The 24,276-nt window shown below is 42.4% G+C and overlaps 2 protein-coding genes across 5 annotated transcripts; one reads left to right on the top strand and one right to left on the bottom strand.

Annotated features, from left to right (window-relative positions):
• The first annotated feature begins 649 nt into the window (after window positions 1-649).
• Window positions 650-12,640, top strand: LOC121571235 (zinc finger protein Pegasus). 3 transcript variants are annotated; one of them, XM_041882587.2, is made up of 4 exons: window positions 650-1,063; window positions 6,476-6,623; window positions 10,038-10,211; window positions 10,438-12,640. In XM_041882587.2, the coding sequence occupies exons 2-4, from the start codon at window positions 6,491-6,493 to the stop codon at window positions 11,403-11,405; spliced, it is 1,275 nt and encodes a 424-aa protein (XP_041738521.2). In that variant the 5' UTR covers window positions 650-1,063; window positions 6,476-6,490; the 3' UTR covers window positions 11,406-12,640. The 3 variants fall into 3 exon arrangements, with proteins under 3 accessions (XP_041738521.2, XP_041738515.2, XP_045077969.1); XM_041882581.2 differs by lacking the exon at window positions 650-1,063 and adding an exon at window positions 2,454-3,048; XM_045222034.1 differs by lacking the exon at window positions 650-1,063 and having other exon boundaries at window positions 5,684-6,623.
• A 1,438-nt stretch (window positions 12,641-14,078) lies between these two features.
• Window positions 14,079-23,300, bottom strand: LOC121583209 (deleted in malignant brain tumors 1 protein). Of its 2 annotated transcripts, XM_041899406.1 has the most exons (23): window positions 23,237-23,300; window positions 23,025-23,051; window positions 22,723-22,749; window positions 22,333-22,489; window positions 20,285-20,481; window positions 19,969-20,067; window positions 19,787-19,867; window positions 19,440-19,538; window positions 19,285-19,323; window positions 19,005-19,103; window positions 18,232-18,312; window positions 17,884-17,982; window positions 17,726-17,770; window positions 17,455-17,556; window positions 17,322-17,363; window positions 17,056-17,151; window positions 16,674-16,706; window positions 16,285-16,441; window positions 15,836-16,053; window positions 15,542-15,717; window positions 14,945-15,336; window positions 14,533-14,777; window positions 14,079-14,309 (listed from the first exon to the last, which is right to left on the bottom strand). In XM_041899406.1, the coding sequence occupies exons 1-23, from the start codon at window positions 23,295-23,297 to the stop codon at window positions 14,239-14,241; spliced, it is 2,643 nt and encodes an 880-aa protein (XP_041755340.1). In that variant the 5' UTR covers window positions 23,298-23,300; the 3' UTR covers window positions 14,079-14,238. The 2 variants fall into 2 exon arrangements, with proteins under 2 accessions (XP_041755340.1, XP_041755346.1); XM_041899412.1 differs by lacking the exons at window positions 18,232-18,312; window positions 19,005-19,103; window positions 19,285-19,323; window positions 19,440-19,538.
• Window positions 23,301-24,276: the final 976 nt, after the last annotated feature.

The raw sequence follows: 24,276 nt of genomic DNA on the forward strand, positions 1-24,276 counted from the left end.
TGAAAACGATACAATGGCCTCACTCAAACTGGTAGTTTATCACCCTCTTCTCAATGGTTTTCCAACAACTTGACACAAATGGGGAAATGTGATCTTCTCCAAACGTCTTAACTGTTCAATTATTGATAGTGATGAAACATAAATGAGTCAATCTAGCTATTTAAAGTAATGTAATTGCTGTGGCTCAAATTTAGTGCTTTGGGTGTAATTAAAGGTCTATGTTTGGAAGTGTGGGCGGTTTAATCGCCTAATGTTCTGGGTACAAAATAGTCAACATTTTATATTTGGTGGACACTGACATATTAAGGCAATTGTTTCCATAATTCATTTAAATAGTCATGCAATAAATGCAGCAGAATGCAATGTTAAGCCTATCAAAATTGGGTTAATTACAGGTGACTATTATTTGGCACTGACAGCAAAACAAACTTTGGAAAGACTTTGTATCTACTATCTAGTTGATTAGTGCAGTCTACTTGTATTTGATAAGATCTTGAGAAAGAATTAAACTCACCCTGCTGTACTACCACAGAGTTTTAAAACTCTGTCTCTTGGTGGGGTACTACTATTGAGGTATACAGTATGTGAGCTACTAAAGCAGTTAATTCATAGGAACTGTTATTCGCGCTATTATTGCACCTGAGGCGGGACGAATTTCGCGGGTGCACTGGATGAACTTTTACCCCCACAAACTGCTTCATTGTTTTGATTCAGATAACGTTGCTAGCTCTATATTGCACATTTATGTGATTAGAGACCAACCAATTGATGCTGTAGCACGCTTAGCTTTTCTCCATAGGAACTCGATGCAGCCGTAGTTGAGTGATGCCTATGTAAACGGAACAGTTGTTTAGGTCGAAAGACGGTAGCCTAAAAGTAGCTAGCTGGCTAACCTGTAGTTAGCAACAACAACATGAACGCTATTTCAACGGATCTGATCAGTCACTTCGACACTCGTCGTCACCGGTCAATTACTGAGTTTGCCACGAAGAATTGTCTGCCTTTCACTAGCTGGCTAGAGAAATATTAATACTTGCTTACAATTTTTTGCCATTTTAAAAAGGTAAGTTGATTTGCTAGCTAAACTGGCTAGCTAGTAAGCTAGCTCCTTGGTTACCTGGCCAGATGAGTGTTCCAGCAATCAATGCTGGAATCGATGCTCTGTCGATGACATTGGCTAGCTAAAATGAACTGCTACATTTTACATTTAGCTACATTTTAGTCAGTTAACAGACGCTCTTATCCAGAGCTACTTACAGTTAGTGCATTCATCTTAAGATAGTTAGCTACTGGTAGGTGGGGCAACCACATATCACAGGCATAGTAAGTACACTTTTCCTCAATAAAGCAGTTATCAGTAAAGTCAGCGCTAGAAGGGAGGGGGGAGTCAAGTGCAAGTGTTGGTTCAGGAAAGTTTTTTTGGGACTGGGGGGGATTCGAGGTGAGGAGGTGGATTATTTAAGATACTCTTTGAAGAGGTACAGTAGGGTTTCAGGTGCTTTCGGAAGATGGGCAGGGACTCTGGAGTCCTAGCTTCAGGGTAGGGCAGGACGATATGGCCTAAAAATCATATCTCGATTTTTTTCACATTTATGGGCGATTCACGATGTATATCTCGATTAAAAAAGATATATAGTTCTCTAAATAAGTGTTGTACAATTAAAGGTCAGATACACTGCATTTCAAACAGTCCGCAATAATGAATTGAGGGCTTGTGAAGTTATACCTAGGCTATATATAAGCCTTCCACAACCATAAGACCCACTAATCATTTAATTATTTTCTCAAAATAGTTTAACCTGCTCTTTCTTTGCAATAATCACTGATCTGGCTTTCAAGCCTGTCTATGAAAATGCCCTTTTTTGTTTAAAATGTATGCACATTCACTTCTTGTAGCTGGCATTAGGCTATAGAAAATTAACACAGGTCTCATAAACACTCTCAAGCCCACGTACTAGTGATTACCCAGCTAATCTATATATTTCAAGTTTAGCCAACTTGGATCTATTTGCAAAGCTAACAAGGTTGAACAGTTGAATTGTTATGAACACACCCTTCTGTCTGTCTGCAACTGTTTGAAAAGCATGTTAGCCTGGCCACTTTGTTCAGATGTTGAAATCAAATGGGCCTACCTTATTGTTGAAATCAAGTGGCCTACCTTATTTCACAGAATGAGAACGAGTTGCCAGTTCCTTATATAATTGTGTTTAATACTTACTGCACATTTATACAATTCAGACTAGACAGCTACTACAGTTTTTGGCTAAAATGCTGCTAGCGGTACCCCCAAGGCGGGGGAGACAAACTGAAGAAATCAATGTTCATTAATACTCTAGGGCGGCAGGTAGCTTAGTGGGTAAGAGCGTTGTGCCAGTAACCGAAAGGTCGCTGGTTCTAATCCCCGAGTCGACTAGGTGAAAAATCTGTCTGTGCCCTTAAGCAAGGCACTTAACCCTAATTGCTCCTGTAAGTCGCTCTGGATAAGAGCGTCTGCTAAATGATGTAAAAATGTTAAAAAAAAATACTCTTGTTTTAGTAGTGTCTACTCTGCGCGCAATTTGAGTAATTGGGACATAAAAAGGGTATCGTTAGAAAAGTTAACTTTTCCTTTATTACAGTAAAATAATGTCTGTGTGTTTTGGTGTCCATATGACCGATTCTGTTGGACCAAACTTCCAAGTTCACTTTCCTTGCTTTGTCTAACAACACTATCATGAATCTAGCAAAGGCGTTTTGTGGGTCAAAGTGCAGTATTTAGTTAATATTAAAGCACAAACTTACTGTATGTTAGCAGGTTTCTCACACTTGCTTTAGCCGAAAGGCAGCAGTGTTGCCAAGGCTACTGTTGCCATGCAACACTAGTTTGCCTGTCTCTAAAGAGAAGGGTGGGCTGTACCCCTCTGATTGGAAAGAGCGGTTTAGGAATAGTTTCTACCAATGTAAAGTTACAGCTGTTTGTCGGAGTTTAGAGTGACAACTGGCATGCTGACGTCTACGAACAGCTCTCTGTGTCATCATGGATCAGCCCGAATGGAGCCGTTGCTATGGGTACTCACAGACATAGAGGGCAAAAAATATGAGAGGGTGAAGAGAGTGACCACAATTACTGATCACAACCACACAAATATTGACCACACAACAACTGACCACAACCACACAACTGACCACAACCACACAACTGACCACAACCACACACCTTCTGACCACAACTACTGACCACAACCACACAACTACTGACCACATCTAGTGACCACAACCACACAACTTCTGACTGCAAGAACACAACTGCTTACCATATCTAGTGACCCCAACCACACAACTTCTGACCACAACTACTGACCACAACCACACAAGTTCTTATCACAGAACTACTGACCACAACAACTGACCACAACCACACAACATCAGACCACAACTACTGAACCACACAACTACTGACCAAATCTACTGACCGCTACTGACTATCGATGGGAATTTAAAAGGATTTCACTATTCAAATAATATAATTAAAGTACAGCTTTTTAAACTTCTTTCACTACCACAAAAATACTTTGAAAGAGCTTTAGCAAGCCCCACAACTTTACTTGTACATTTAAATCTAGTTGTATACAGATCTCTGGTGTAAATGGAAAGGTGCACACAGCACAGAGGAGCGAAAGAGACAAAACCAAAAATATAACACGAGAACAAGCAGACCGAAACGCTCATAAAAACGAAAAATAACAAAACCTTGATTCTTGCGATTACAGGCATTTGGAATATCACGCAGAAACATACATTCTAATTAATTAGATATATCGCCCAACCCTACTTTAGGGGGAAGCTGGTTCCACCATTGGGGTGCCAGGACAGAAGAGCTTGTAGTGCTCGGGTTGGGGTGTAGGGTTTGAGCATAGCCTGAAGGTAGGGAGGGGCAGTTCCTCTTGCTGCTCCATAGGCAAGCACCATGGTCTTGTAGTGGATGCGAGCTTCGACTGTAAGCCAGTGGAGTGTGCGGAGGAGTGGGGTGACATGAGAGAACTTGAGAAGGTTGAAAACCAGGCGGGCTGCAGCGTTCTGGATAAGTTGCAGGGATTTGATGGCACAAGCGGGGAGCCCAGCCAACAGCGAGTTGCAATAGTCCAGACAGGAGATGACAAGTGCTTGGATTAGGACCTGCGCAGCTTCCTGTGTGAGGTAGGACCGTACTCTACGGATGTTGTAGAGCATGAACATGCAGGAGCGAGTCACTGCTTTGATGTTTGCAGAGAACGAGACAGTGTTGTCCAGGGTCACGCCAAGGTTCTTTGCACTCTGGGAGGGCGACACTGTGGAGTTGTCAAACGTGATGGAGAGGTCTTTGAGCAGGCAGGCCTTTCCCAGAGGAAGAGCAACTCTGTCTTGTTGAACTTGAGGTGGTGGGCTGACATCCAAGCTGAGATATCTTGTGGCGGCAGGTAGCTTAGTGGTTAAGAGCGTTGTGCCAGTAACCGAAAGGTCGCTGGTTCTAATCCCCGAGCTGACTAGGTGAAAAAATCTGTCGATGTGCTCTTGAGCAAGGCACTTAACCCTAATTGCTCCTGTAAGTCGCTCTGGATGAGAGCGTCTGCTAAATGACTAAAATGTAAATGTAATATCTGCCAGGCGAGCAGAGATGCGTGTCGCCACCTAGTTGTCAGAAGGGGGGAAAGAGAAATGCAGTTGGAGTGTCATTTGCATGGCAATGATAGGAGAGGCCATGTGAGGATATGACGGAGCTGAGTGACTTGGTGTATAGAGAGAAGAGGAGAGGGCCTAGAACCGAGCCCTGTGGGACACCAGTTGTGAGAGTATGTGGTACAGACACAGATCCTCTCCACATCACCTGATAGGAGTGGGCTGTCAGGTAGGATGTGCAGAGCCTGAGATGCCCAGCCCTGAGAGGGTGGAGAGGAGGATCTCATGGTTCACGGTGTCGAAGGTAGCAGATAGATCTAGGAGGATGAGCACAGAGGAGAGAGAGTTTCAGCTTTGGCAGTGCGGAGTGCCTTTGCCTTTGGGGAGCAACTCGGGTCAGAGATGAGTGTATAAGGGAAGGGAGGAATGGGAAAAGGTCTCCAGAGATGGTCTGAAGAAGAGAGGAGGGGATGGGGTCGAGTGGGCAGGTTGTCAGGGCGGCCAGACCTCACTAGTTGCAGGATTTCATCTGGATAGAGAGAGGAGAAAGAGGTCAAGGCGTAGGGTAGTTCTGTGTGAGTGGGAAAAGTGGACTCAATAGGCTGAGTGAATGAGGAGCGGATGTTGTTAACCTTCTTTTCAAAATGATTGACAAAGTCGTCCGCAGAAGGGGTGGAGGATTAAGGAGGGAGGAGAAGGTGGAAAATAGTTTCCCAGGGTTAGAGGCAGACGCTTGAAATTTGGAGTGATAGAAAGTGGCTGTAGCAGCAGATGCAGAGGAAGAGAAGGTAGAGAGGAGGGAGTGAAAGGATGATAGGTCCTCCAGAAGTTTACTTTTCCTCCATTTTCACTCAGCTGCCCGCAGCCCTGTTCTGTAAGCTCGCAATGAGGCACTCAGCCACGGAGCAGGAGAGGAGGGCCGAGCCTGCCGGGAGGAAAGGGGACAGTGCTAGTCATAGGATGAGGAGAGTTGGGTCGAAGAGGCAGAATCAGGAAACAGTAGGGAGAAGGATTTAGCAGAAGGGAGAGCTGATAGGATAGAGGAGGAGAGAGTTGTGGGAGAGAGAGAGTGAAGATTGCGATGGCGCATGACCATCTGGGGAGGGGCTGAGTGGCTAGGGTTGGAGCGAAGGGAGACAGTAAAGGAAACAAAATGGTGATCAGAGACCTGTAGGGGGGTTGCAGAGCGATTAGTAGGCGAACAGCCTCTAGTAAAGATGAGGTCAAGCGTATTGCCTGCCTTGTGAGTTGGATGGGATTGGGAAAGGGTGAGGTCAAAAGAGGCCAGGAGGGGAAAGAGGGAGTTGGAAAGAAATTAATCGAAGGTAGATGTCGGGAGGTTGAAGTTGCCAAGTACGAAGAGCGGTGAACCATCGTCAGGAATTTAGTTAATCAAGGTGTCAAGCTCATTGAGGAACTCGCCAAGGGCACCTGGTGGGCGATAGATTACACAATGTTAAGCTTGAGTGGCAAGTGACCGCATTGAATTCAAATGAGGAGATGGACAGTTGAGAAGAGAGGGAGTCGAGAGAAAATCTCCAGTTAGGAGTAATTGGTAGCCTTGTGCCACCACTGCGACGACCAGATGCTCTTGGACTATGAGAGAAAACTAGTCAGATGAAGAGAGAGCAGCTGGAGTAGCAGTGTTCTCTAGGGTGATCCATGTCTTGCCAAAAAGAAAATGAACTGAAGGGCAGCATAGGCTGAAATGAACTCAGCGTTCTAAATCATAAGTTATGTCAATATGTTGTCATGTTGTTTTTCGCTAATCTGTCTGCCTATTGACAATGTCATCATCATGTGCTGTTATGGATACACTTGGATTATTGCACCTGAAAAGCGTCTCTACCTTCCAATGGGCGAGGAAAAGCCAGAGACGTTGGACTTTGTCAAAGACTTCCAAGAGTATCTCAGCCAGCAGACTCAACATGTGAACATGATCTCGGGCTCCGTCAGTGGAGTCAAAGAGATGGACGACTTACCAACAGGTAAGCCCAGCCCAGTTTAGACCTGAGGGAAACTTGGGTCTAGTTTTAACGTTTACCCACCTTGCAAGTTATTTGCCGACCATTCCTGTTTGCTACACTTTTCCCGCTTCCTAAGCTATATCTGTAATTGGTAGACTGTTCTGATTAGGAGGTTGTTGTTTGCATCGCAGAGCGGTGCCCAGGAAATAATTAAATCCAATTGTTAGACGCTACTACCCCCTCCAAATCAAAACCAAACATTGATTCCATGTTGTGTTCTCACTCCTGTTTATTTTAGCTAATCAGCCTTGCAATATGGTGTCGTGTATTGGGATTATGCCTTTGTTAAATGTTTTTCTTGAAGAAATGGAATGTTGTTTATGTTAGGTCAAATGTAGCCGTTTGGAGGGTGACGCCCCAGGGGAGACTGGTGATTGGCCAGAAGAGGGAGCACCCATCTTTTTGCATTGTTTATAAATAGGGGCTAGACTACAGAAAGGGCAGAACGGCCATTCCAATCTGAGGCGCCGTTCTCCAGGTGTCATGTCACCTGTCACTTATGCTGAAGCTTGTGATCTGAATAAACCTTATGATCAACGTTCAGTATGAGCGGACTCCTTTGTTCATCAGCAATAATTGCCACCACTCACTCGATACGACAATGGGCACCATGCTGCCCCAGATGTAGCCTGAAGACCCCACCTTGAATTCTACGTCAGGGAGAAATGTGCGTTTGGATCAGGAAAGTTTCCTTTCACGACCTCTACAAGCCAGAATGTTGAATAAAATGATATTTTAACTTACTTTACCAGTTGTCCATGTGGTTGGTCCTTTTTGCAGGTAGGAATGTCAGACAATATATCCCAGGAAAGTATAATTACGTCAACTTTTCAAAGTGCTGGTAGTGTGTTGAGATTTCTATCACCTGAAGCATGCGCACAAGATGAAAATACATTTACGAGACGCATGCATATTTAGCGAGTATTTAATGATTCTTTCCTGTGGATATATTGTCTCACATTCCTACCTGCAAAAGGATGAACTGCACGGACAACCGGTTAAGTAAGTTCAAATATAATTTTATTCAACATTCTGGTTTGTAGAGCTTGTGAGAGGAAACAAATATATGGCATTAATCACAGACCGTGAACCAGAGGTATCACAGTCTGATTGTCAGGCAATCACAGACGGGAAGCAGAGGAAATGTGTGTGCGCAATGTGAGAACAAAACATTGCCATATATATATTCGATTTTGATTTGGGGAGGGGGAGTAGCATCTAAAAACTGGATTCAATAGTTTATTGTTCACTGCTTGGCGATGCAAATGTCACCCTCCAATCAGTAGCTTCGGACGCTGGACACATGCTGTTAACTCATGGTCAAATGGCTGTACCTGATTATCTCGAACGCAGTCGCTATGGAATGCCCTTAGACCTCGTCTCATTAATTAATGAAATCATTAATCAGAGGTCTAATATTGGGCTACAGGTATCAACACACAGGCTGTCAACTGACTCTTGCCCTTGTCCTCTGAGTTTTATCCAAACTGTTTCATGCATGATTCTGTTAAAATCCATTAATGCGAGTGGAGTGTAATTATTTTTCTAATCTTCAATTTAAGCCTACTAGAAAGTGTGTGCCCTCAGGCCTGGAGGGAAGCAAAAGTTATTCCTCTACCTAAGAATAGTAAAGCCCCCTTTACTGGCTCAAATAGCCGACCAATCAGCCTGTTGCCAACCCTTAGTAAACTTTTGGAAAAAATTGTGTTTGACCAGATACAATGCTATTTTACAGTAAACAAATTGACAACAGACTTTCAGCACACTTCTAGGGAAGGACATTCAACAAGCACAGCACTTACACAAATGACTGATGATTGGCTGAGAGAAATTGATGATAAAAAGATTGTGGGGGCTGTTTTGTTAGACTTCAGTGCGGCTTTTGACATTATCGATCATAGTCTGTTGCTGGAAAAACGTATGTGTTATGGCTTTACACTTCCAGCTATATTGTGGATAAAGAGTTACCTGTCTAACAGAACACAGAGGGTGTTCCATAATGGAAGCATCTCCAACAAAATCCAGGTAGAATCAGGAATTCCCCAGGGCAGCTGTCTAGGCCCCATACTTTTTTCAATCTTTACTAACAACATGCTATGTATGCGGATGACTCAACACTATACACGTCAGCTACCACAGCGACTGAAATGACTGCAACACTTAACAAAGAGCTGCAGTAAATTTCAGAATGGGTGGCAAGGAATAAGTTAGTCCTAAATATTTCCAAAACTAAAAGCATTGTATTTTGGACAAATCATTCACTAAACCCTAAACCTAATCTAAATATTGTAATGAATAATGTGGAAATTGAGCAAGTTGAGGAGACTAAACTGCTTGGAGTAACCCTGGATTGTATACTGTCATGGTCAAAACATGTTGATACAACAGTAGCTAGGATGGGGAGAAGTCTGTCCATAATAAAGTTCTGCTCTGCATTCTTAACAGCACTATCAACAAGGCAGGTCCTACAGGCCCTAGTTTTGTCGCACCTGGACAACAGTTCAGTCGTGTGGTCAGGTGCCACAAAAAGGGACTTAGGAAAATTGCAATTGTTTCAGAACAAGGCAGCACGGCTGGCCCTTGGATATATGCAGAGAGCTAATGTTAATAATATGCATGTCAATCTCTCCTGGCTTAAAGTGGAGGAGAGATTGACTTCATCACTAATTGTATTTGTGAGAGGTATTGATATGTTGAATGCACCGAGCTATCTGTTTTAACTACTGGCACACAGCTCGGACACCCATGCATACCCCACAAGACATGCCACCAGAGGTCTCTTCACAGTCCCCAAGTCCAGAACAGACTATGGGAGGTGCACAGTACTACATAGAGCCATGACTACATGGAACTCTATTCCACATCAAGTAACTCATGCAAAGCAGTAAAAGGTGATTTAAAAAACAGATAAAAATACACCTTATGGAACAGCGAGGACTGTGAAGCAACACAAACATAGGCACAGACACATGCATACAAGCACACGATAATTAACGCACTATACACACACCTACACATGGATTTTGTGTTGTAGATATGTGGTAGTAGAGTAGGGGCCTGAGGGCACACACTTAATATGTTGTGAAATCTGTTGTGAATTTATTGTAATGTTAAAAAAATGTAGAACTGCCTTAATTTTGCTGGACCCGAGGAAGAGTGGGGATCCATAATAAATAATAATAATAAAAATAATATGCCACTTAGCAGACGCTTTTATCCAAAGCGACTTACAGTCATGTGTGCATACATTTTTTACGTATGGGTGGTCCCGGGGATCGAACCCACTACCCTGGCGTTACAAGCGCCATGCTCTACCAATTGAGCTATAGATATATTTCTTGAACCTGTGATGTGATTGTTCCTGTACCTGTGCAGACTGCAGTCAGAATGGATTAGACCACCCCTCAGCGGATATGTCCCTTGATGACGGCTCAGGGATGCTGGTGGATGGCTTCGAGAGAACATATGATGGAAAACTCAAGTGCCGTTACTGTAACTATGCTACCAGAGGCACAGCACGACTCATTGAACATATCCGCATTCACACAGGTGAGCTTGAATAGGACAGATAACAACATGCAGATGCTACCAGATGATATAGGGCTAGATCACTCGCTAAGCATTTTCTCTTATACAAAGCGTTCACCCTTTTATTTTCATTAGGCCTAGTTAGTTATCAAAGACAAAAAGCTAAAAACATGACATTTAACATTTCATCCTAAGACCTTATTCTTCCTTGTAATTCTTTATCTTCCTCTTTCCTCTTATCAAACAGGAGAGAAACCCCACAGATGCCACCTGTGTCCTTTCGCCTCTGCTTATGAGCGCCACCTAGAGGCCCACATGCGCTCCCACACAGGAGAAAAGCCTTACAAGTGTGAGCTGTGCTCCTTCCGCTGCAGCGACCGCAGCAACCTTTCACACCACCGCCGCCGCCGGCACAAGCTCTTACCCATGAAAGGTGCTCGCTCCTCTCTCTCCCACAAGAAGATGCTAAGCGTCCTGCAGAAGAAGACCAGCCTGGGCTATGGTCGCCGGCTCCTCATCAACTTCAGCCCACCCTCCATGGTGATGCACAAGGCTGAGCACCTGGACGACTACTCCCACGAACTGCCCCACCTGCGCCAGGAGACCTACGATGACCAGGGTGCTGGTGGGGATGGAAGCTCCAGGGACGACCACCACCATCACCACCACAACTTGATCATGGACAACCCCCTCAACCAGCTCTCCACCCTGGCCGGCCAACTGGCCAGCCTGCCCTCCGAAGCTGAGGGCCAGACCCAACAGCCTCCCATGTCTCCAGGTACAGAGTCCTGTGTGGACGAGAAGCCCTTCCTCATCCAGCAGCCTCTCCCAGCCACTGCTTCTGCTGCTGTGTCAGCCAGTGCTGCCCATGCCTCCTCCTCCCCCATCACCCCAGAGCCCAGGCCCCCACCACACAGCAACTGCAGCCCCGGGGCAGGTCCCTGCAGCGAGCACAGCGGACGCACAAGTACCCCCAGCATCACCAACAGCCAGCCCAGCACACCAGCCCCAGGCTTGCCCTCGCTGCATCAAGACCCCCAGATGCTGCACCACTGCCAGCACTGTGACATCTACTTCCCTGACAACATCCTGTACACCATCCACATGGGCTGCCACGGCTACGAGAACCCCTTCCAGTGCAACATCTGTGGCCACAAGTGCAGGAGCAAGTATGACTTTGCCTGCCATTTTGCCAGGGGGCAGCATAAGCAGTGACTTGTCGCCGGGTCAGTGACAAAGGACTGGAGATGATGAATGAAGGTGTTTTTATTTAATTCCATTTATTTATTGCTGTTGATCTTTCTGAAATTGGCCTTGATGTAGCCTTTGCAAATTCTGTGTAGTGAATTTGATTTTACAGGAAAGGAAATAACATTTGACAGTGCCCATGTGTATGTAATGTGTAGGGATGGAGTGGTTTAGAGGTACAACTCACTTGACCTGTTTGATCATTAAACATTCCTTATGTGGGTTTTTAACATGAACACTATTTTCAGCCTTACAAATGTACTGTAGTTATAGATGATACTAACATTTTGTGAGAGTGCTCTTTTAGTGGCTTTAACCATAACCAAGTAAACCATTTCAGAGTGCAAAGACGGCACCATTTATGCTTCCAACAGTGCCTACGATATTCACAATTGCTTAACCTGTACTTAAATCGACACATCTGACATCTTTATTACATTTTTTCTGTTTGTTGTCTTTAGATGAGGGTGTTCTGTTGTCGTTTGTGATGGATCTATACACAGTGCCCTTCCTTAACCAGCAGCTTTTTGCTTATTGGGTGTTGTTGAAAATAAAGCATAACCTATACATCATGTTATATTCTGACATTTAAATGGCATATGTCATTGTGAGATCCAACATCTTTACTGTCAAAGCATTATCACCATATCTATTTTTTCTCTTTTGTCAATCCTTTTTAGTACAGAATTGCCAAGTAGCACCAGAGATGCCATGTTTTAGCATACATGCTATGCCTTGGGATTCCTTCTGTCCTTCTATAATCAAGGCATTGCATATTATGGATCTCAGTGCTTTCTTAGATATTTATTGAGTATTGTAATCTACATTTCTCGGTCAGATAGGTGTTATGTGTCAATGAAGTTGAAATTATACTGAAGTGAAGATTACTGCCATAGCAGGGTTGTTTTGTATTGGATACTGTCGTGTCTGTTGCATAGCAACATTTGTGGAGAACATAGTTACTGTTTCTAGGACTAATTGCACGTCACCATGCTTACAGGCGTCCAATGATTGAGGGGTTATGTAAAGGTAAAGTTAACAGAAAAAAAAAACTTGTAAGGGAGTTTGTTTAATGTGTTGTATCTTTATAGAGCAGGTGAATGTTGAAGCGTTTTGGCGATCATTATATCCCCTTGGATGACAAATCATTTTATGTGAGAGTAATATTAACACATTTCTAAGTAAAATGTTTTCTAACAGATCTTTTCTTTGTCTCAACTGTCCTTTGTTCTTTTTCTTGGTATCTATGAATTGACATGCAGTCAGAAAGCAAATTTCACATATTTGATCTACAGTGCCTTGCAAAATTATTCATCCCCCTTGGCGTTTTTCCTATTTTGTTGCATTACAACCTGTAATTTAAATGGATTTGTAATTGTATTGTATGTAATGGACATACATAAAATAGTCCAAATTGGTGAAGTGAAATGAAAAAAATTACTTGTTTCAAAAAATATATAAAAAATGAATAACGGAAAAGTGGTGCGTGCATATGTATTCACCCCTTTGCTATGAAGCTCCTAAATAAGATCTGGTGCAACCAATTACCTTCAGATGTCACATAATTAGTTAAATAAAGTCCACCTGTGTGCAATCTAAGTGTCACATGATCTGTCACATGATCTCAGTATGTATACACCTGTTCTGAAAGGCCCCAGAGTCTGCAACACCGCTAAGCAAGGGGCACCACTAAGCAAGCGGTGCCACGAAGACCAAGGAGCTCTCCAAACAGGTCAAGGACAAAGTTGTGGAGAAGTACAGATCAGGGTTGGGTTATAAAAAAAATATCAGAAACTTTGAACATCCCACGGAGCACCATAAAATCCATTATTAAGAAATTGAAATAATATGGCACCACAATAAACCTGCCAAGAGAGGGACGCCCACCAAAACTCACGGACCAGGCAAGGAGGGCATTAATCAGAGAGGCAACAAAGAGACCAAAGATAACCCTGAAGGAGCTGCAAAGCTCCACAGCGGAGATTGGAGTATCTGTCCATATGACCACTATAAGCCGTACACTCCACAGACCTGGGCTTTACGGAAGAGTGTCTTCCAGAGATTTGAGACTGGGACGGAGGTTCACCTTCCAGCAGGACAATGACCCTAAGCATACTGCTAAAGCAACACTCGAGTGGTTTAAGGGGAAACATTTAAATTTCTTGGAATGGCCTAGTCAAAGCCCAGACCTCAATCCAATTGAGAATCTGTGGTATGACTTAAAGATTGCTGTACACCAGCGGAACGCATCTAACTTGAAGGCAGTTTTGCCTTGAAGAATGGGCAAAGATCCCAGTGGCTAGATGTGCCAAGCTTATAGAGACATACCCCAAGAGACTTGCATCTGTAATTGCTGCAAAGGGTGGCTCTACAAAGTATTGACTTTGGGGGGGTGAATAGTTATGCACGCTCAAGTTCATTTTTTTTGTCTTATTTCTTGTTTGTTTCATAAAAAATATTTGGCATCTTCAAAGTGGGAGGCATGTTGTGTAAATCAAATGATACAAACCCCCCAAAAATCAATTTTAATTCCAGGTTGTAAGGCAACAAAATAGGAAAAATGCTAAGGTGGGTGAATACTTTCGCAAGCCACTGTATTTCAATGTTAGCACATGGAATAAGATGTTCAGACACCAATAATTGTCTTTTGAGAATGCTTTTAATAATTTAGCCAAAGTAGCAAAGGGATAGAAGATTATAGTGTACAGTAGCAGTGAATATTGGCTACTTCATTGCCTAAGGTGAAATTAATCAGAATGATAGTATTAATGATTACTATAGTTAGTTGAGGCTGGTCAGCTTAGTCTGAAGGTTCCACCTTAGCCTGGATCTCCTCCTTCTCAGCCACTTTCTCATCTGGCTTCTCCAGATCTGGGGAGGGGTAAGAAAGACCTGTTTATGTATACATTTGTGTCTGCACAGTCTAAACCAGAGTGATAACATACCGGAACGTATTCAGAACAGTATAACAGAGTGCTCCACTGCTCCTAATTGTTTGAGTGTTTAGCAACAAATTAGCCCATACAGATCTGCGACCAGGTTAGGGTGTCCCACACAGAGAAATCATAGCATCATAGCCCTACTAAGAGTTTACCTTTGAGCTGGATGGGGCCCAGGACCAGGGTGTGGCTCTCCTGGGAGGATCCCAAGTCCCTGGCCTTGCGGGTGCGGCAGCCTCGGCGGCAGCGGGAGTTGTAGTCAGAGGCTTGGCAGATGGTGACTTTACACTGCAGGTACACTGAATCATGGGCTCGCAGGAACTTGAAAGCCTGGAAGGTGAAGCGGGCATAGCTACTGGTACCAGAGGTGTAGGAGTAGTAGGTGGGGTCCCTCCTACATCTGTGGGTGCATCAGAAACAAACCTTTTTTTTAATCAAGAGCCTATGAGTGTCCTTGAAGAATAAGAATTCCTTAATAAGGTATAGGACACCGTTTTTCCTTCTAAGCAATATCTCTTGGCCCTACAATCTCCTCTGCAGGTCAGATCAGCAGTGCCTGTTTCTTACCCGTTGCGCACCAGGTCGTATGATCTGGTTTGGAAGTCATGAGGCGAGGGAGAGGCAACACAGGTGTCCAGGAACAGATGTAGACTGCTGTCTAACCTCCTCAGACGGACCTGGACGTACATGTTCTGGTTGAGGGTGATCTTGTATGGAGTCTCGGTTATCTCGGTATAGAAGTTGCTGTTTGTAAAGAAAGCCATGGTGCCGTTGAATCTGCCTGTGCCTGTTATGGTACCGTTACCCTGAAACTCGGTCTCATACATAATCTGGACCATGGTGTCCTGCTCCATGCGACACTCCACTTGCAGCAGAAAATGAGACTGGCGTGTGATCTCGCCTGAGTCAGACCGGTAGGCACGGACGGCGTTGGTGTACTGGACTCTCCCATTCTCAAACTGTTCAGAGCGTGAGGCAAAAAAATGATATTGGACAAGAAACAGAAAATGATTGGAAAATGTGATTGCTAGTTAATGTGACTATATCCAGTGTTCATATAATATATTTTTTAAACATTTGCAGCACACTAGCTAAATCTCTATGTAGCTTTTTATATACCATACATAATCTGGTAATCACTTTGTGTTTCATGAATTCATTTACCATTTGCTGGGTCCCACAGGTGTTAATTGGGAAGCTGAACACCACCTGGTAGCTGTTGACCTGAGGTCTACAATGCTGGTCGTTCAGGTACAGATTGTAGCCATCGTAGCCCATTGAGATCAGGTAGGATCTCTGGATCACTATGTTCATGTTGTCTGAGGAGCAGTCCACTCGACCTGAAACCCCACAACATAAATAAAACCAACCTGAGGCTCCTGAGCTATAATATCAATGTCAGAATACATAAATGATCAGTGTTCGATTAACTGCACCAGATTATCAGTCTCAGACTACCTTGGTTTGATGCGAGGGAGCTGCTGAACACGGCCCTGAAGCCCCTGCTGACCATTGATTGGTCAGAGCGGAAGAGAACTGTCATGTAGTTAGAGGTGGAGTGGTAGGCAGTCAAAGAGGTGCCGTTGTTGAAGTCACAGATTGTGCCTAGCATTCGAGAGTCCACAGACGATCCATCGTACACAGAGATGTAATCACAAGAGCAGCAGTTCTCCAACCTGAACCAACAAAGAGCATACACTTATAGAATATATCTAAATGTGAACTCATAGTCAATACGGATGGTCCATTTCAAGATCTGTCTTCGTGCACATTCAGAATTATAGAAATCGATCAGATAGTTCTTCAAAGGGAACTGTCAAGGTGAAGCTTTCACAAATATTTTACATTAAGATGCAACAAACCAGGGTAATCAAAGGAACCATTTCTAAAGAGGAATCTTAACTCACTCCAGGTCAGTAAATGACAGGAAGATCCTTTGGCCAGAGGGGGCCGATAGATGCCAGACACAATAGGCGTTGTCATGGTAATATTCTGGATAGTATGGACTGGAGATGGACCCAGAGCCATGCAGGTTTCCTCCGCAGGTGGGGTGAGTCCCTGAGACTAGGGAAGAGAAATGAAACATAAAATCCATTTTGAATTCAAAAGTCCGACAACTCGTGACACCAAATGTGATTTACTGTAGATCATCTACAGGAAATCACATTTGGTTTCAAGAAAGGTTCAGTTATTTACGTTTGTGCAACACATTGACGTCTACTTGTATTGTTCTGTCATTATACAGATTATTAAATCAAATTCCTTTTTAAATGGATGATGTGGGAAATGTTAATACCTGTTGGGTCTGGTGGGGTGGTGGGGCAGTACGCTGTGTGAAGGTAAAAATAAGAATGAGCAATATCCAAACCAAACTGGGTAAATGCAACTGTGCTTAAAGCTCATACAGTCATTTAGGGAGTGTGATTGGCATTCATTGTTCAAGATTTTTTAAAGCTAAACTTCAACTGCATTTTAACTGAATGTATGACTCAATATTATTTTCAGATTAGCTGGGACACATTTTGCATAGGCCTACTTAGAGTGGAAGGGCAACCCAAGTCTTGGCAGCAGGGATTTGTATTTGTTTCCAGAATCTCTCCACATCTTTGCCATCTTTACAGTGTTCTCTTTCACAGATAATAGCTGGACCCCTCTGATTTACTGTATTGGACACGTACTGTTATAGTCATAGCAACAGTTGCCATAGTATTGACAGGAGCTGGAGCAGGAACAACTTCCAAGAGTGTAACCACAGTTGTACCTACAGGAAGCCTCTGCAGGACAAAAAATAAATTTCCTTGCTAAGTTATTTACAATAACACCACTTGTGTGACCAAAGCTTTAAAACATAAACAGCACAACATTTTCTACACAGGTCACGAAACTAGATGATGGCAAAGCTGAAGGTTTTAAAATTTGGGTTTATGTTTTGGGAGAGAAATACCTGGGGTCGTAGCAGGTACGTATGTTGTGCTCTCGCAATAATCTGTGAAAGGGAAGATAGGGATGGACATTAGCATAGACAATGCGAGCCGTCCCAAGTACTAACCATCTCAAAGAGCTCTTTAACATCATACCATTGTAGTCATGACAGCAATTGCCATAGTATCGACAGGATGAGGTGCAGGAGCAACCACCGACATAAGAGCCACAGTTGTATCTACAGGAACCCCAACCTACTGTATATGACAGACAACACGACCCATTACTCACAGTTACTGTAAACTAAATCCAGTAGATTTTTTATATGTGACCAAAGTTCATGAACAGCATTTGATGATTGTTTTCTTATTATTAATATTGTTATCATTTTTTACACAGGTCAGCAAACTAGCTGAAGAGAAATACCTGTGGCTGTGGACACAGGTGCGTCTGTTGAGCTCTGGCAATAATCTGTGAGAAGGAGAGGTAATAACAAAAGGATTAACATTAAAGTAGGCAAAGAGCACCACCACATTGTTAATAATCAGAAACTAAAGTCTTTAGCATCTCTTTCTCTACCATACCATAATAGTCATAACAACAGTTGCCCTGGTTTCGACAGGATGAGGTGCAGGAGCAGATCATGCCATTGGAGCCACAGTTGTCCCAACAGGAATTCCAATCTGTTGTATGGGACAGAAAGCACTTTACTCAAAGTTACTGTAAATCAAGTTAACTTTTTATTTGTTTGACCAAAGCTTTGATACATGAACAACACATTTGATTATTTGTGATTTATTTTGTTATGTTACATTATGTAACATCTTCTTCAAAGCTCTCCAAAAAGCTTTGAAATTGGAAAAATTATTTCTGTGAATTTCGTTGAACTACACCAGTTGTATAGTAAAATTCTGACACAGCTGAAGAAATACCTTCGGTTACTGCAGGAGTTGGATCTGCTGTTGTAACTGCACCTGTGGTTTCAGATTCTACGGTTGTCTCATAGCAGTTCTCTATACAAAGTAGATAAAATGGCGCAGAAGTTAACATTTTAACGGAGGAAGTGCACACACTATTACAATACACATTTTTGATTATTTTCTGATTACCTGGGACTTTGCATACTTATTTTAGAATTGAAGCGCAACACAAGTCTTGGTGGTCGATATTTATATTCTTGTCTCGACCTCTTTCACAGAGAATACCTGAACCCATCTGATCTATCTGGTCCTGTATGGCTCAGTTGGTATAGCATGGCGCTTGCATTGCTAGGATTGTGGGTTTGCTTCCCAGGACCACCCATACGTAAAATGTATGCACGCATGACTGTAAGTTGCTTTGGATAAAAATGTTTGCTAAAGGGCATATATTATTTGATTTATTAGGATCCCCATTAGCCAACACCAATGGCGACAGCTAGTCTGACTGGGGTCCAACACATAACGAAAAAGACATTACAGACAAAATACTTTACAATTTACATACATTTTAAAACATTAACATGTAGTGTGTGTGTATCTATCCGTTACACATACATGTCAGTACATACACACAACAAGTAGGTCACATGGGGGAGAGGCATTGTACCGTGAGGTGTTGCTTTATTTGTTTTTTGAAACCAGGTTTGCTGTTCACTTGCGCTATATAAGATGGAAGGGAGTTCCGTGCACTCAATACAATATTATCTATTGTATTGGACACATACCATTGTAGTCATAGCAACAGTTGCCATAGTATTGACAGGAGATGGAGCAGGAACAGCTTCCAAGATTATAACCACAGTTGTACCTACAGGAAGGCTGAGCTGTAGGACAGAAAGCAATTTTCAAACTAACTCACAGTTGCTAAAACATCACTTGTGAGACCAAAGCTTTAAAACATGAACAACAGCACATTTTACTATTTACGTTGTTATCATTTTCTAAACAGGTCACCAAACTATATGCTGGCAAAGCTTACAGGTTTAACATTTGGGAGTGAAATACCTGTGTGGGTAGGTATGTCTGTTGTACTCTGGCAATAATCTGTGAAGGGGAGATAATAACACATGGATGGACATTAGTATAGACAAAGAGCACAGGCACACTGCTAATAATCACAGAAACGCAGCCTTTAACATAAATGTCTTTATCATACATACCATAATAATCATGACAACAGTTGCCTTGGTTTTGACATGATGAGGTGCAGGAGCAGACCATGCCATTGTAGCCACAGTTGTACTCACAGGAATAATAATCTGTTGTAATGGACAGACAGCACATTACTCAAAGTTACTGTAAATCCAGTTAACGTTTTATTTGTGTGACCAAAACTTTGATACATGAACAGCAGATTTGATTATTCATGATTAATTTTTTATGTTACTTTATGGTACATCTTCTTCAAAGCTCTCCAAAAAGCTTTGAAATTGGAAAAATTAATTTTGTGAATTTTGTTGAACTACACCAGTTGTATTGTAAAATTCTGACACAGCTGAAGAAATACCTTCGGTTACTGCAGGAGTTGGATCTGCTGTTGTAACTGCACCTGTGGTTTCAGGTTCTACGGTTGTGCCATAGCAGTTCTCTATACAAAGTAGATAAAATGGCACAGAAGTTAACATTTTAACGGAGGAAGAGCACACACTGTTACAATATTCTAAAGTTGATCCTAACTCCCTTTCTTACGTAGATAGTCCTGGCAACAGTTGCCCCTGTATTCACAGAAAGATGAGCAGGAGCAGTTGCCAACCTGATAGCCACAGTTGTAACTACAAGAACCTCCATCTACAAGAAAAACAAACAGATGAATCATGGTTCACTGGTCATAATACATTGCAATGATACCAAGCTAACAAGCTGCTAAAATGAACAGCACATTTGTATGCATGTATCATTATTCGTTTAGTTCATATGTTTGCATGACATTTGAGTACAGGGAGGAACATAATACCTATGCAGTTAATGTCTCTTTACATATATTTACTTCATCTCAATGCCTTACCTACTACACGATACTCTGCTTGAAACCCCTTGTACGTTGAAGAGCTGTCACTTGTGAATTGCACAGTTATTGAACTTCCGGTGGAGTAAAAGGTTGAGCTCTGTCCTCCACACAGCTTTCCCAGGAGTCGGTTGTAGGAGGAATAGCCATCGTACACAGAGATGGAATCATACCTACAGTTGAAGTCACCCTCAAGACTGTGGTCGAAGACAGGAAAGATGAATGAAATACAATGATATTGATGGTGGCTGCTTAATATACAGTGGGGGAAAAAAGTATTTAGTCAGCCACCAATTGTGCAAGTTCTCCCACTTAAAAAGATGAGAGAGGCCTGTAATTTTCATCATAGGTACACGTCAACTATGACAGAGAAAATGAGAAAGAAAAATCCAGAAAATCACATTGTAGGATTTTTTATGAATTTATTTGCAAATTATGGTGGAAAATAAGTATTTGGTCACCTACAAACAAGCAAGATTTCTGGTTCTCACAGACCTGTAACTTCTTCTTTAAGAGGCTCCTCTGTCCTCCACTCGTTACCTGTATTAATGGCACCTGTTTGAACTTGTTATCAGTATAAAAGACACCTGTCCACAACCTCAAACAGTCACACTCCAAACTCCACTATGGCCAAGACCAAAGAGCTGTCAAAGGACACCAGAAACAAAATTGTAGACCTGCACCAGGCTGGGAAGACTGAATCTGCAATAGGTAAGCAGCTTGGTTTGAAGAAATCAACTGTGGGAGCAATTATTAGGAAATGGAAGACATACAAGACCACTGATAATCTCCCTCGATCTGGGGCTCCACGCAAGATCTCACCCCGTGGGGTCAAAATGATCACAAGAACGGTGAGCAAAAATCCCAGAACCACACGGGGGGACCTAGTGAATGACCTGCAGAAAGCTGGGACCAAAGTAACAAAGCCTACCATCAGTAACAAACTACGCCACCAGGGACTCAAATCCTGCAGTGCCAGACGTGTCCCCCTGCTTAAGCCAGTACATGTCCAGGCCCGTCTGAAGTTTGCTAGAGTGCATTTGGATGATCCAGAAGAGGATTGGGAGAATGTCATATGGTCAGATGAAACCAAAATATAACTTTTTGGTAAAAACTCAACTCGTCGTGTTTGGAGGACAAAGAATGCTGAGTTGCATCCAAAGAACACCATACCTACTGTGAAGCATGGGTGTGGAAACATCATGCTTTGGGGCTGTTTTTCTGCAAAGGGACCAGGACGACTGATCCGTGTAAAGGAAAGAATGAATGGGGCCATGTATCGTGAGATTTTGAGTGAAAACCTCCTTCCATCAGCAAGGGCATTGAAGATTAAACGTGGCTGGGTCTTTCAGCATGACAATGATCCCAAACACACCGCCCGGGCAACGAAGGAGTGGCTTCGTAAGAAGCATTTCAAGGTCCTGGAGTGGCCTAGCCAGTCTCCAGATCTCAACCCCATAGAAAATCTTTGGAGGGGAGTTGAAAGTCCGTGTTGCCCAGCGACAGCCCCAAAACATCACTGCTCTAGAGGAGATCTGCATGTAGGAATGGGCCAAAATACCAGCAACAGTGTGTGAAAACCTTGTGAAGACTTACAGAAAACGTTTTGACCTGTGTCATTGCCAACAAAGGGTATATAACAAAGTATTGAGAAACGTTTGTTATTGACCAAATACTTATTTTCCACCATAATTTGCAAATAAATTCATAAAAAATTCCTACATTGTGATTTTCTTGATTTTTTTCCTCATTTTGTCTGTCATAGTTGACGTGTACCTATGATGAAAATTACAGGCCTCTCTCATCTTTTTAAGTGGGAGAACTTGCACAATTGGTGGCTGACTAAACACTTTTTTTCCCCACTGTACATTGGTAATGTAGCACTTATTACCTCTGATGACTGATCTGACCAGATTAGTGTACTGGACTTGCTTTCACTTATCAACTCATTTTTAGATAGGTGATCATTTTAAAGACAAAATTAAGCATTTTGAGGGTTTTCAAACATATCCAAGTTTAAGAATAAACATGAACCATAACCTACTTACTTGACATAGAGGAATTGCAGCTGAACTATTTGGCTCCCCGACGTGGTCTGAATGTTCCATGTACAGTAGGCATTGTTGGGGTAGTTGCTGGGGTAATTGGGGCTGTTGAATTGTCCTTTTGATGCAGTCAGGTAGCCACCACATTGGGCATTGGTGCCTGAGCAAAACAACAAAAAAGTAACAACATTAAGAATGAGAAGTAGAATAGAGACTGACTGGCAGTGCCGACTGACACAATAAAAACAATATTGATTAATTGGAATGTTGATACAGTGAAGTATTTTAATGAACAAGATGAATAAACAGACATGGGTTAGTTCAGAAGTGTTGATAAACAGAGCAACATACACACTGCTCAGAAATACTAGCAAAATTCAGAGTTTGGAATACCTGATGGGTCATCTGTACCCCAGGGATCTGTAAACACAAATGTCATTAGGTTACATGTAGTAATACTGTTAGTACTACACAACCAACATAGATGCTAAAGTGCAGGAAGGTGCCAGATTAGTGAAAAGAACGAAACCTTTGCAATCTTATGATCAATGCACACTAAATCTGACATTTGTATTGACCCTGAAGTGTGCAGTCTTTCTTCTTCTCATTAAGTCATTTCTAGAAATAGGTACAAAACAAAAAGACAGAACTATATGTTATTTGGGGGAAGAAATCAGCTCATCAACAGTACTTACCTACTGTGGTCCATGTGTCCCACCAACCTGTAATGAGAAAGTAAGAGTAATTGAATATGAACCTTTGCATAAGAGAAAGAGACACCAGAGGTGCTACGACAACCCTATAATAATACACAAATGGATGCCATTGCTACAAACAAACAACACTTACAAAGAGAGATAGATACCAATAAAACAGATATATAGTGCAGTATAAGTAAATACATTACCTTGAGCTCCATGTGAGACTATCACAGAGCAAAGAACAAGAAGAGTGGTAGCAATCTCCATGTTTCACCTTCCCCTTGACGATGACAGTCCCAAAACAGGACGGCTTATATACCTAAAGGCCTTTAAACATCCTTATAGCACCCATAAAATCCTGAATGCGAGAAATCCCTTAATACTCAATGTGTGTGAGAAATGACCCACCTGGGCTTGTGGTCATAAATTAGCCAGTTCACATGGTGAACACATTAAAATGACTGTCCGCAAACACAACAAGTGTTAATTTGGGCTACAGAGGGGGAGTGAATTGTTTTATGGGGTTTGTTTAAGATATACAGCACATATGAAATCATTCATTTTTATGATAAGGTGACGCACCATTATCTAGAACAGGCTGATAGAGTCAGGATCATTCCCATGGACAAACAGTTTCCTCATCAGTGTTGGGTTGTTGGTCTGTTTCACTATTACCCTTCCACGTGTTTACTGAACTACTACAGGCATGCAGTCATGAACACCACAGTAGTCTGAAATGTACAGTTTAATAAATGGTTCTAAACAAGACCTGAGCAAAGCAGGTACTGATCATCAATGCTTTACTGTGTTTTCCTTAGTGGTGTGCAACTGTTAACATTAAAATACCAGATAAATAAAGCAGGCATGATTGGGTAGGCTCATAACATTCAAGAAAATATTGGTGAGTGTTTAGCTGGGGCCCATAAATTGGTCAGGGCCCCCTCACCTCGCGTGTGCATCGAGGGTCTCCAGTATGCTGGTTTTAATCCCTAATACGCAAAAAAAAATAAAAAAAAAAATAAATAAAATAAATAAATACGGAGCATCTCTTTATCGGACAGACCTCTCCCCATCTTTAAAACCATTGAATCAATATGTTTTGACCATGACAGTTTACAATCTAAGGTAACACCAAGTAATTTAGTCTCCTCAACTTGCTCAGTCACTCCATTCATTACCAGATTCTAGAAATTGGGGAATGATTTGTACCAAATACAATGCTCTTATTTTTTTAGATGTTCAGGAC

This window comes from Coregonus clupeaformis, chromosome 1 (assembly GCF_020615455.1).
Source record: "Coregonus clupeaformis isolate EN_2021a chromosome 1, ASM2061545v1, whole genome shotgun sequence".
Taxonomy (NCBI): Eukaryota; Metazoa; Chordata; class Actinopteri; order Salmoniformes; family Salmonidae; genus Coregonus; species Coregonus clupeaformis.

What these genes read in the sequence shown, in the direction of transcription:
- LOC121571235 (XM_045222034.1), top strand. Translation starts at nt 6,380, where the DNA reads ATGTTGTCATGTTGTTTTTCGCTAATCTGTCTGCCTATTGACAATGTC. An exon ending in GATGGACGACTTACCAACAG is followed by an intron (nt 6,624 to 10,037) that starts GTAAGCCCAGCC and finishes GTACCTGTGCAG; the next exon opens with ACTGCAGTCAGAATGGATTA. An exon ending in ACATATCCGCATTCACACAG is followed by an intron (nt 10,212 to 10,437) that starts GTGAGCTTGAAT and finishes CTTATCAAACAG; the next exon opens with GAGAGAAACCCCACAGATGC.
- LOC121583209 (XM_041899406.1), bottom strand. Translation starts at nt 23,297, where the DNA reads ATGGAGATTGCTACCACTCTTCTTGTTCTTTGCTCTGTGATAGTCTCA. An exon ending in GGACACATGGACCACAGTAG is followed by an intron (nt 22,750 to 23,024) that starts GTAAGTACTGTT and finishes TTGTGTTTACAG; the next exon opens with ATCCCTGGGGTACAGATGAC. An exon ending in CTGTCATTTACTGACCTGGA is followed by an intron (nt 16,054 to 16,284) that starts GTGAGTTAAGAT and finishes TTGTTGGTTCAG; the next exon opens with GTTGGAGAACTGCTGCTCTT.